The 12,174-nt window shown below is 70.1% G+C and overlaps 1 protein-coding gene across 1 annotated transcript in view; it reads right to left on the bottom strand.

The window, feature by feature from the left end:
• BAHCC1 (BAH domain and coiled-coil containing 1) overlaps positions 1–12,174 on the bottom strand; it is a 31,529-nt gene that overhangs the window by 4,866 nt on the left and 14,489 nt on the right. Inside the window, exons 4-20 of the mRNA XM_056115810.1 lie at positions 8,890–9,012; positions 6,676–8,391; positions 6,490–6,598; positions 6,176–6,381; positions 5,870–6,028; positions 5,584–5,765; positions 5,251–5,512; positions 4,065–4,790; positions 3,062–3,258; positions 2,847–2,983; positions 2,648–2,764; positions 1,616–1,715; positions 1,227–1,498; positions 803–960; positions 484–734; positions 289–393; positions 56–215 (exon numbers count right to left, since the gene is read on the bottom strand). Coding sequence (XP_055971785.1) covers positions 56–215; positions 289–393; positions 484–734; positions 803–960; positions 1,227–1,498; positions 1,616–1,715; positions 2,648–2,764; positions 2,847–2,983; positions 3,062–3,258; positions 4,065–4,790; positions 5,251–5,512; positions 5,584–5,765; positions 5,870–6,028; positions 6,176–6,381; positions 6,490–6,598; positions 6,676–8,391; positions 8,890–9,012 — 4,980 coding nt within the window. The remainder of the gene's footprint in view (positions 1–55; positions 216–288; positions 394–483; positions 735–802; positions 961–1,226; positions 1,499–1,615; positions 1,716–2,647; positions 2,765–2,846; positions 2,984–3,061; positions 3,259–4,064; positions 4,791–5,250; positions 5,513–5,583; positions 5,766–5,869; positions 6,029–6,175; positions 6,382–6,489; positions 6,599–6,675; positions 8,392–8,889; positions 9,013–12,174) is intronic.

Here is a 12,174-nt window from a genome sequence, read left to right as displayed (position 1 = left end):
AGCGCCGCGCCTGCCCGGCCGGCCCGCCCGCCCGCCCGCACCCTCCGCCGCTCACCCAGGGCCGCGCTCTGCTCCGCCGCCTCCTCCTCGTCCTCGTCCTCGTCCTCCTCATCCTCGTCCTCATCCTCCTCCGAGAAGCTGCTGTTGTCGCCGAAGCGGAAGTTGTCGTCCTTGGCGAAGCTCTGGAGCAGCCGGCTGACCGCGCGGCCCGGGCCCTGGAGAACAGGGGTCAGCTCCGCGGGGGCCGGGAGCCGCCGCGGAGGCGGGGGTTTGCGGGGCGGCGGGTACCTGCTGGCGGCCCGCAGTGCCCTTGGCCTTGCCCAACTTCCGGCTGCCCAGGATGGCCTTGGCGTTGCGGGGCGACAGGGCGATGGTCAGGGCCCCGTTCTTGCGCTGCGGGGGGCGGCGGGCGGTGAGCGGGCCCGTGGCGGCAGGGGAACTGCGGGGTTCCCCGCCCGCCCCCGGCCGGTCGCTGACCCTCACCCGCAGGCCGGGCTGCAGCGCCGCGCCCTTGCGTGTGGCGCGCTGGAGACGCCCCCCGGGCAGCGCACCGCGCGCAGCCAGCAGCGCATCCCTGGCGGCCGAGGCGCCCAGCTCCGCGGCCTGTGCCTGGCCCTTCTTCTTGCCGGGCGGCCGGCGCCCCGGGGCCCGTGCCAGCTTGGTGCCCACCTTGCCCTTCACCGCCCGCCTCTTGATCTTGACCTCGCTGTCGGGGCTGGACAGCCGGCAGGCCCCTGCGGGGAGAGGGGACTGTCAGGGCTGCCCGGGCTGGGGTGGCCAGGCCTGCGCCCCCCTCACTCACCGAGCAGGCCCTGCCGCTCCTCCTTCTTGCGGGCCTTGCGGTTGGCCTCCATCTTCACCACGGACGAGGGCGAGGGCCCCAGTACGGCCATGCCCGCTGCGGCCTGCAGCACCAGCTCGGGCCCCAGGAAGCCCTCGTGACTCTGGCTGTCGTAGCTGCTGCCTGTGGGAGCGTGGGTTGTGACCTTTTGCTCTTGCAGGTCAGCCGGGGGGGGGAGGGGGGCTTGTCTCCCCAAGCCCCGGCGAGGAGGGGGCCAGCTCCCCAAGTGGGAGAGTGGACGTTGCTTGCTGTGCCCTCTGTGCCCTGCCTGCCTCTTCCTCCCATCTGCTCTGGGGATGGGGGGAGGCACCTGGAGTCTCCCTCCCAGCACCCATGGTCACCTGGAGGGGTGTGTCCCTCTGCCCCCACCCCCATGGCCCATGACTTGCCTGCCCCGTGGGCAGCGGCCACTGTCAGCCGGGCCGGGAACTTGGGTGCAGTTCTGCCGCCAGCCTCGGCCGAGGGCTGTGAGTGCCGGGAGGCCGCAGACACGCCGGTGCTCTTGGCACGGGCCAGCTTCTTCCGCACACGACCGCCCGGGGCCTCCTTCCTGCGGAAGGGGCTGAGACCTGGGGGCAGCGCACGGCTCTTGGCCCTGGGCTTCAGCTGGGCAGCCGTGGGCTCCCTCTGGCTGCTGCTCTGGAACTGGGCCTTCTCCTGCACACGGGGAGGTAACTGTCAGTGGGCACTGCCAGACGACCACTCCGGGGACCGGGGGCCTGGGCAGAGCCGGTGTGGCCGGCGGGGAGAGGGGAACGGGACCATGGGACTCACCCCCGACGCCGGCTGCAGCTTCTCCAGTTTGCTGCGCTTTGTGGGAGGCTCATCGCTCCGCAACTCGGCACACAGCAGGCTTAGGCGGGGGCGCGCAGCCCTGCAGGCAAGGGCACAGGTGGGCGCTGGCGACACCGGGGAGCCCCAACCCCACAGACTCTGCAGCTTCTGGGGACACTTTGGCACTCTCCTGCGGTCGCTGAGCCCAGCTCTCGTGGACACAGAAGCCAGAGGGCAGACAGCAGGGCTGGCCACAGTGTCCCCACAGACGGCCCTGTCCAGGGCTAGGCCGCAGTCGAGGGTGCCGGGAGGCAGCCAGAGTGGCCAGAGAAGGGCAGCACAGAGAGCCCTAGGCCTGGCTCTGGTCCCGCTCCCAGGCAGGCAGGGCTGCCTGTTGGGGTCCCCACCCCTGAACCAGACGCCTGGTCCTGATGCTGCTATGCCCTGGGTGGCTGCAGGGGTGGGGTGGGGGTACCTCAGGAATGGGGCCTGGGCTCGGTGCCAGGCGGAGGAACCCTGACTCCCAGCACCCCAGCTGGCAGCATCTCCGAGGGCGCCCCAGGGCCCCACGGGGAAGCCCAGCTGTGGGACAGGGACACTCAGAGCCCCAAACATACTGTGGGTCCCCCCACCCGGCGCCGTAACCTTCTCTGCACTTGCTAATGTTTTGTGACATAAAGCCCTGAGATTAATTTTTTGCCTCTGTCTTAATTGAAGGAACCATTTAGTGCCGATTTAACTATTATTACCAGATCATCAGGATTGATGCAGCGCGCGGCCGCGCCAATCCTGTTTGGAGCAGCAGCAGGATTTATGCAAATGGGCCTGCCGGGAGAGGCAATTTGCAGCGAGAAGGACAATTATCCCGGCCAGGGAGCGCTCTGCGCGGAGCCCGGCGTGATGGCAATAACGCATGGCCGGCCACGGCGCCGCGTGGGCACAGAAGGGAGAGGGTCCACCCCCACTCCCCACTCGGGCGGTCAGTCCTGCGTGTGAGGCGTGGAGACCACCCTGCGCCCGCCAGCGACTCACTTCACTCTCCTGCCCTCCGCCCGGGGCAGCTGGCCGCCTGGGAGCAGACTGGAGAACTTGCGCTTCCTGGGCCGGCCGGGCCCGCGCCGCGCTGGGCTTCTGGAACTCTCCTCTCTCCTAGAGGCAACAGGGGCTGTTCCCAAAAAGCCCCCCCCGCCCCCCGCCTTTGCCTCCTCCCCGAGGGCATGTCCCCTCATACTCATGGTCGCGGCGGCGCTGCAGACGCGCCAGCTCTCGCTGCTTCTCCTTGTAGCGCCGCTGCAGCTCCGCCAGCTGCACGCGCATGGCCACCTCCTGTGTGTCCAGCTGCTCAATGGCCGCCTTTAGGGGACACACCTGGGGGAAGGCACGTGACCCTGTGAGCCTGGGGCCCCAGGGGCGTCCTGGGTAGAAAGCCAGCCCCAGCCAACTCACAGGCTTGGCCTTGGGCATCCAGGTGTCCTTGCGCTGGAGGATCTGCATGCGGGGAGTGAGTGCGGGCGCGCGGCAGGGGGCAGGCGCTGGGGGTGCAGCCGGGGCAGCAGGGTCCAGGCCGGCCGCCTCCACCAGGGACCAGGCTGCAGCCAGAGTGGCCAGGCGCTGCAGGTTGAAGGCCAGCACGTCCTCTTCCTCTGCGGGGGACTCGGGGTCAGTGCAGGAGGCGACCAGGCCCCCAGTGCTCTTGATGGCAGCCAGGGTCGCGGTCTGGCCAGAGCACCAATGCCAAGGTTGCAGCCACACCGGGAGGGGTCAAGGTAAGGCTGGTCCGCATGGGCAGTGGTGGGGGTGGGGACGAGGTCAGGCTCTCTGGCCAGGGAACTGCAGCTGCCCAGAGATGTGGGGCCCCACGACCCCGTCTCAGTGCCCAGCCAAGCCAATTGGCCTCCAGCCAGGCTCTGCCACAGCAATCCCCAGTTCCCAAGGGTGCCTGTCACCACAAAGGCCCACTCTGCACCGCAGTCACACATGCACGCTCATGCACACACACACATTCACACTTACACAAAAACCCCACACACAACCCCACACATATAACCCACAACAGACTCCTTATACACACACACACTCCGATAAACATTCTCATACACACTCACATGCACTTCTACATATACACACATGCACTCACACACTCACAGACATGTACATACATGTATACTCACATATGGCCACATGAACACACAGACATGTACAATACATGTATACATTCGCATTGACACACATGAATCTACAACTCGACACTCCCTGCATACATTCAGACTTACATGTACATTCACACATGCACACTGTCTCCTACTCAACACACCACACACACACTGCAGGTGACTCCCGAGGACACGGCTGTGGGACAGTGCTCTGCTCTTCTTGGGGACAGTGCTCCTGTTGGCAGCAGGCTTGGGAACCCCTTGGGGGCAACCCTGGCCCATCCCGGGTGGCTCACCCTGCAGCGGCCGAAGGCTTCCCTGTGGCGGCAGCTCCAGGTCGGCCAACTCGCTGAGCAGGGCGATGCCAGGGGTGCCCGGGCACTGGGGCAGGGGTGCGGCGGCAGGCGGTGGGCACTGGGGCCCGGTGCTGGGCAGGTCGCCCAGGCTGATGGTGGCAGCCACCAGGGAGTCCAGGCCAGACAGTGTCCTGGACAGGTGGGGCTGCCCCGGCCACTCCTCGTCGTCCTCCTCCAGCACAGCCTGGACTGTGGCCTCAGCCTCCGGCTCGGCCTCCTCGGGGGCCACATCCAGGGCCCCCCGGCTCCCCACTTCCAGAACAGGTGCCTCCAACTCCCCGCTCGGCCCCACGGTCCTCTCCTCTCGGGCCCCTCCCTGAGTGGAACCGTCAGGGCCACCCTCGATGGGGGCCCCCCATGGCCGTGCCCGCAGCCCCTCTGGGGGGCCGGGGTCAGCTGCTTTCCCCGGGGATCCCCGCTCTGCAAGGTGGGCTGTGGCCGCAAGGTCCTGCGGGGCTTCTCTGGCCCCCGCGGGCAGTCCAGGCTCCTCCAGGCCCCGGGGACTGTGGGGTGGACCCCCAGGGGAGAAAGTTCTCTGCGGCTCGCGCTGCACCCCAGGGGTGGGGCTTTGCATAGCGTCGGGGTTGGGGAGGTCCGGGGGGTGTGTGGGGGGCTGCAGGGCGAAGCTGGAGGCGGTGTCCGTGCATGTGTAGCTGGCAGCGAGGCCTGTGGAAGGGGCGTGTCAGGCAGAGGGGGTCCCTGACGCCGCCCGGCGGGCCCCTCCCCCCATGCATCCCCTGCTGCAGCCTCAGGGTTTTGGGGCCTCTGGTCTGGGCTGGCTAGAAAAAGGGGCCCCAGGCCCCATTAACTGCCAGAGAAATGCTGAGATACAGAGGCTGGAAGGGCCACTTCGTCCTGGCCTCAGGCTCAGACCTGCGGGCAGGACCCCACTGCAGGAGGACCCCACTGCGGGAGGACCCCACTGTGGCTGGACCCCACTGCAGGTCATCCTCCTGGCCTCACCCACTGACGGCCTGTGTGTAACCCTCCAGGCGTGGACATGCTTCTCCAGTCCCTCCTGGGGCAGGGGAGGGACTGGCCGGGAGTGTGGGCAGGAAGGCTGGGCCTTCTGGGGACTGTGCGGGGGCTCAGCCAGGCCGCATCCCCTCAGGGCCCCCATTCTCACCTGGGTCCAGGGAGTGGACATTGGGTCGCCGGCTGGCCCCTCGGGGGTCCTGAGTGCTGGGCACCTCGGCACCAGGCCCGGGGCTGCTGGTGGGGGGTTTCCGGGCGGGCGAGTGGCAGCAGGGGGACAGCTTGGCGGGGCCCGCAGGGGCGGGCGAGGGGACGCCCTTGGCCGTGGGGGTTAAGGCAACTGGCTTGTGAGTGGGCTTCGGGGGCTTCTCAGGCAGCGCCTCCTCCAGCTCTGGGGGCTCCTCGGGCTTCCGCTGTGTGTGGAGACAGCGCTCAGCGCCGGGCAGTGCCAGGGGGCCGAACCGGGGGCAGGGCTGGCTGGTACCTGGAACTGGGCAGCCCGTGGCTGCGGGTGCGCCTGCGGCTGTGTCTGTAGCGTGTACAGTTCCTGCGGCAGGAACTGGGTCCGAGGGTAGACGGGCAGCTGGCCAGGGTGCTGCATGTGGGGGGCGGGGCCCCGTGCCCCGTACACGGGCGGCCACAGCGAGGCCTGGTCCATGACATCGGCTGCGGGCAGCAAGGGCGTCGGTGCCGCAGGCCGAGCTCGGGCGAGCGTCCCCCCTTTCTGCCCCCCAGGGCCCCCACGCGCACGGGCCCACGGGGGTCCTTACCCAGCGTGTGGGGGGCGCTGTGAGGCGTGGGCTCAGAGGGCAGGATGACGAGCTGGGTGGGGGCATCCTGGGAGAGGGGGAAGACCGGGGGCATGGAGCCGGGCACCGCGGCCGGGAACGTGGGGGGCAGGTTCTGGTGAAGGGCGGGGTGCCCCAGGCCTGGGGAGACAGGGGAGTGGTCAGGCTCTCAGGCCTCGCCAGGATTGCCCTTCAGCCCCAGAGCTGACTGCAGGGACACCCCCTGCCCCTGTGGGAGGTTCCCCCCCCAGCACTGACCGCAGGGAAGGCCCCCCTCCCAGCACTGACCATAGGAATGTCCCCCCATCCACAAGGAGGGGCTGCGGGTTCGAGGCAGCCAGGGCGCGTGGGCGGAGTGGGGGTGTGGCGCTGGCTCCCCCGACATCTGGCCCCCTTGCAGGGTGGAGCCCCCCGCGATCACCAGGTGTGGGGCCAGGTCTCCGGGGCAGCTGCCGGACGGGTGGATCCTGGGGAACTCCACGAGCTCCTTGTCCCTGGAGAGAGGGACAGGTGCTCAGCCACAGCCTGGACCTGCGAGGCTGGGGGCCATGCGGACATGCGGGGGTCCGCGTGAGGGAGAGACCGCCCCGGAAGCCCCTTACTGAAGCAGCAGGTCCCGGCTGGTCAGTCCCAGGTGGTCCTCACACAGCCGCGCCCTCTCGTCCTCGGCCTCCAGGTCCAGCGCATGGGAGGATCGTGGCGCTCCAGCAGCTGCGGGCAGAGCAGAGGGCATTGCTGAGGAGGCTCCGGCCAGCCTGGGTTGTGGAGGGTACCCGGAGGACTCGTACCTTTGAAGGGGGCGGCCGCCCGGCCCTGCCGCCCCGCGCCACCGTAGGCTGCTTCTGGCCGGCTGGCGGGGTCCTTCTGCCTGGCCACGGCCACGGCGATGCCCACGGGTGGCTGCCGCACCTCTGCGGCGTCTCCCTGCAGGCACTCGTGCTCCCGGCTGCGGGCACAGTCCGGCCGCTCTGCCTCACCCGAGGCTGGGCCGGGGGCCTTGGGGGCCGGAAACCGCCCTTCCTGCTGGGCACAGCTGGCCTTGAGCCCCCCGAGGCCCACGAAGGGGGTCTTCTGTCCAACCACCAGGGCCTGGCTGCTGTACCTGAGCAGGCTCTTCATGGCAGACCCATCCTCAGGGGCCGGCAGCTCCGCCCGGAGGGCCGCGGGCTGCAGGCTGCCCCCAAAGGGGGCCAGGTAGGGCCCGGACTTTCGTTCCTCGCCCACGGCCATGCCGGCCCCCTGGCCTGACTGGACACTCCAGGGCGGCAGGTGGGGACCGCCGTAGCCCAGCGACGCCAGCTCCAGGGACTTGCGCTTGGCCTCGGCCCCACCGCCCCCCGGCTCCACCTCAGAGACCGTCCAGTGCTGCTGGTGGCGGATCCGGGCCACCTTCTGGGCCCCGGGGGCCCCCACGGGCCCCTCCTTGCCCCCAGGCTTGTCCAAAGTGCAGCAGGCCTGGGGGCCTTTCCTGCCCAGTGGGTCCTGCAAGCTCGGCCGGGCACAGTCCTGGGTAGGGGCAGGCAGGTCCAAGTAGCCGCTCCTGTCCAGAGCACCTTTGGGGAGTGCCGTGAAGGGCGCTTCTGGGCCCGCGCTAGGGAGGTAGTCCAGGCCCTTCAGACGGGGGTTAGGGGCCACCTCGAAGCCCGCCAGCCGCCGCTCGGCCTTGCTCTCGGCCTTCAGGTGGGCGTAGGGGACCCCGTAGGGGGTGGCGTGCTCGGGGGCCACGGGCCCGTCCATGTGCAGCTCCTTGGCCTCGCCCATCACGGCACAGGCGTCAGCCGCGTGGTAGGGGCGGCTCTTGTCGGCCAGCTGTCCCGTGGAAGGCACGAGGGTGGGCGCGCTGGCCCGCGGGTCCCGAGTCCGCTTGTCCTGCAGCGGGCAGAGGCCCTCGGCGCCCGGCCGCAGCTGCAGGCAGGGGAAGGGGCCGGCGGCCGTGCCTAGGGTCGGGGGTCCGGCGGGCAGGCCCGAGGGCCCCGCGTAGGGCGCAGCGTGGTGCAGCGTCTGCCGCCGCTCCAGACACTCGCCGAAGGCCGGCCCGGGCTCCGTGGCGCCCACCACCTCCTTGGCACAGCGCCCGGGTGCCGCCACCCCCACGCCAGGCCGCACCAGCATGCCCCCCGTGCAGCTGGCCAGCGCCCCCTTGCCCACCTCACCACCCAGCACCTTGGCGCTGAGCAGGCAGGGGGCCAGGTGCTTGGGGCGGCTCTCGCAGGCGGCCCGAGCAGCGGCGTCCCCTGGCGCGGCCAGTGCTAGCTTATGCCGCTCTCTGTCGCCTGCCTCGTCCCCTGGCCGCTCCTTGGCCTCGGCCATCTTGCCGGCTTTCTCTCTGCCCAGGAGGAAGCGGTCTGTGTCCTTCGGGCCCTTGGCCAGGGGCCCGGCCTCCCCCCGCTCCCGGCTGCAGGCGCCCGCGGGGTGGCCGGCTGTAGTGCGGGCCACGCTCGGGAAGTTGTGGTTGGCGGGCAGGAGCGGGGGCTGCGGGGGCAGGTCACGCAGGTAGAAATTATCTGGGGGCAAAGGAACAAGTCAGCGCACGGGAGCGGCTGCCCATGACCCAGCAGGGTAGGGCGCCCCCCCCAGGGTCAGCAGGCCGGGTTCCCTCTCTGGGCGAGGACACAGACCCTGCCACTGGCCACTTCCTCCTGTGTCCAGCGGGGCTTGCTGGCCTCCAGCCTCCCGGGAGCCTGGCCGGACACCCCACCTGGGCACTCAGCTCAGGCTTCCCTGAGCTCCGGGACTCGGGGCTGCACAGACCCCCGGCAAGACCCCGATGTGCTCACTTGTCCTCTGACTCTCCACTGGGCCCTCCACCCGGGGGCTTCCCTGAGGCACACAAGGGCCCCCACCAAGATGGCACTGGCCATTAGGGCAGCTGCGCCCACCCGGCCCAGGGACACCATGCAGTCACATAGTCTCAGTGAGTCTCCGCAGGCATGATCACAAGTGCACGTGAACACACACTTGTGTGCCTCACTCCGCAGCCGAATCCCTCCCTCGCCACTTGCCTTTCTGGGTGCCATAGAAACGGTGCTGCCCACAGAGGAGACCGCCGTCACCGTGGTGGTCCAAGTGGGTCATGGGCAGGAAGGTGGAGGCCAGGCTCCCCGAGAACCGGGGGTACCCAGGAGCTGCGGGAGAAGGGCCGCTGCGTGGGCACCCATCCTGGCCAGACCTCGGCACCCCTCGGCGCTGACCCACAGCACTGCGAGACACAAGCGGGCGGGCAGGGCCGGGGTCTGGGGACTCGGGGGATTGGGGGGAAGCCTGGAACATCCCTGAGAAGTCGGGTCTCAGGCCCCGCACCTGAGGGGGGCACAAGTGCCCCAGGAGGGTGGGACTTGCTCTTGGTGGCCCCTGGCCGGCCACGTGTGTTGCCCAGTGGGGCACCCAGGCTGGGGGCTCTGACCACGGACAGTGTGGCCTGCAGCCCACACCACTCCGTGTCCCTCCGCCCAGGGCTCCATGACAGGGGCCCACCACGATGGTCACTGGGACTCTGGGCACGCCCAGCTGTTGCAGAGCCGTCACCTGGCGTGTGGGGCCCGTGGTGTGGGGAGCAGCAGGACCGGCACAGCACCCTGGAGGGGTCAGCTCTGGGCCCCGCTTGTGGCAGGTCCTGCGACAGGGATCCTCGGCCAGAAGCTCGTGCAGCAGGGGTACGGCACTGGGCACAGGGTCCTCACGACACACAGCCTGAAGGGCCACTCGCTGCCCCTCCCCCGCTGTCCCACCCTTGGCTCTTTCCTGCAGCCCCCAGGCCGCTGAGGTGGGCACTGCCCCGGGAGCACCCGTGTCCAACCAGGCAGCCTGAGCAGAAACAGCGTGGGGAGCGGTCAGGCACAGGGGGCACGGGGAGCCCACCCCAGAGGAGCCCCTTCTCCCCCCACAAACTGGACTCTGAGCAGACGGAAACAGAAGCTGATTTCGGGGCTCAGACCTGTAGGGACAGGAGGGGGCGAGGGTGACATCGGTCAAAGCCCTGGGGTTCCTGTCACACGGCCCTGCCACAGACCTACCACAGGCGCTTCCAGGAGTTCTGCCAGCCCTGAGTGTGAGGGACAGCAGAGACAGTGAGGGCAGTGGGGGACAGTGAGGACAGTGGGCAAGGAAGTGTGAAGGGGTCCCCAGCCTGGCTGCATCCAACCCATCCGGGAAGTGGGCAGGGCACGGGGGAGTGGGGGCAGGACACAGTGGGAGGGGGCAGGGCGTGGTGGGGGCAGGGCGCGGTGGGGGGTCAGGGTGCAGGAGTGGGTGGACGGAGGCTGGGTCCCTCTGTCCCCCAGACCAGAGTCACTGTACCCCAGGACACCCTGCCCAGTGCCCGCCGGGCTCAGGCTCAGCTGACACCCCCTCCCACGGCCATTCAGCAGCCTCCTCCCGAGGGCAGAACTGCTGGCCTGGCCCTCGCCACAGCAGTGGAAGGTTCTGGAGCCACCAGGCCTCTCCCACTGGGCGCGGTGGAGACAGCCCTACACTGGCGCTGGCGGAGGAGGCAGGGGGTTGCTGGGGGCACGCTCAGCCATGCAAATCCAGCCGGATGCTGTGGGTGTGGCTCCAGGCCATCCCCTCACAGTCAGCCAGGGGGATGCTGCCAAGACTGGACATGGGCAGCGCAGGACCCCAACCAGGCGAGTAAGGGTTCTGGGGCCTGGGGTGAGCTAGTGGGACCCACACCCCAGGCCCACCCTGCCCGGCAGGCAGCACCAGCAGTGGGACCCACCATCTCTTGGGCCTGTCAGCACAGCCCAGCGTGCTCCTGGAGCACAAGGACCATGGGGCAGGGAGAGCGGCAGGATGCATGGCCAGCACCCGCCCAGGTGCCCGAGGCCCTCCAGGTGGCAAGGCTTGGGTGTGTGCTCCGGGGCCCCACCAGGATCCCCTCTCATCCGCTGGGTGGTCCCACTTCCGGCCAGGAGGAAGAGGACAATGGGATTCTCTGGATGCCCTCCCAGGGCTGGAATCTAGCCTTGCTGGACCTATCCCTCCGCCCACCGGCTGCCCCGGGGAATGCCTGGGGGCGGGGAGCAGGAGGGGGGGCAGCCCCTGCCAGATGTTCCGGGGCGAGTCCGGGCCCGGGTGCCGCCTGCAGAACCGGGAGGGACTGCCGGGCAGATGGCCATCCGGTCGGCCGCGGGGAGGCCCTGCGCGGACCCCCACGCCCCAACCCCCAGCGCCGGCCCCCCGCGGCCCGGCTCCGCCACCCACACTCGGCCCTGGCGCGTGCCCCTGCCCCGCACCGCGGCGAAGAAGCGGCCCCAGCACGGGAGCCAGCTGGCACCCGGTCAGACGAGCAGCAACGGGCACGGCGCCAGGGCAGCCCGCCAGCCCGCGCTGCCAGCCGCCCGCCGCGCGCCGCGCCCGCCCCGCCCGCACCACGTGGCCCGCAGCCGGGCGAGGGGCGGGCCCGGCCGGGCCTGCGAGGGGTGGAGCGGGCCTGGGAGGGGCCTGGCGAGGGGCGGGGCGAGCCTGGGCGGGACCGGGCGAGGGGCGGACCTGGTGAGGGGACGGGGCGGGTCTGGGAGGGGCCTGGCAAGGGGGCGGGGCGGGCCTGGGAGGAGTCTGGCGAGGGGCGGGGCGGGCCTGGCAAGGGGCCGGGTGAAGGGGTGGGGCGGGCCTGGGCGGTGCTGCAGAGGGCGGGGCCTAAGCAGTAATAGAGGGGCGGGGCCTTGCGAGGGGCGGGGCCCAGGCGGGATGCAGGGGCGGGGCCCGTGTGGCCCTGGAGTCAGAGACTTGGGCCCCAGGGAGCCAGGAGCAGGTTGGGTGCCCCCAGGCGGCCCGGGAGAGTTCCTGTTGCTCTACCGTGGACACCGGCGTGCCTGGCCATGGGATGCCTTGGGAGAGGCCTGTGGGCCCGGGGAGCCTCTCGGGACGACTGAGGGACACCCCACTGGGGCTCCCCAGGAGGCTCCAGGCAGGCTGCACTGAGGTGGTGCCTCAGGCTGCCAGTGCCTCCCAGAGAAGCCTTGGACTCAGGTGAAGTGGCACCTCTGCTTATCCCAGGAGCATCCCCAGGCAGGCAGGCAAGCGATGGCTACCAGGGGTCCTGGCCAGTGAGTTCTGAGGGCATAACCGAGGGGACAGGCTGGGTGCTGAGGATGAAGTATGGTCACCACCCCCGCCCCCCCGCCCCTCCGCACCCCCCCCCCCCCCGTCCGGGCTCCAGAGGGAAACCAAGGCGGAAGCCGCCATTGAGGAAAAGGGCCAAGAAGGGGCCACGTTCTCCCAGCCCCCAGGTGTCCGGGAGCTCTTGGTGCCACAGACTCCTGTGAGGCCCAGTCTGGGCGGCTGAA

The sequence above is a fragment of the Sorex fumeus genome, unplaced genomic scaffold (assembly GCF_029834395.1).
Source record: "Sorex fumeus unplaced genomic scaffold, SorFum_2.1 ptg000029l, whole genome shotgun sequence".
In the NCBI taxonomy this organism is placed as follows: Eukaryota; Metazoa; Chordata; class Mammalia; order Eulipotyphla; family Soricidae; genus Sorex; species Sorex fumeus.
This window is presented reverse-complemented; position numbering and strand designations above follow the sequence as displayed.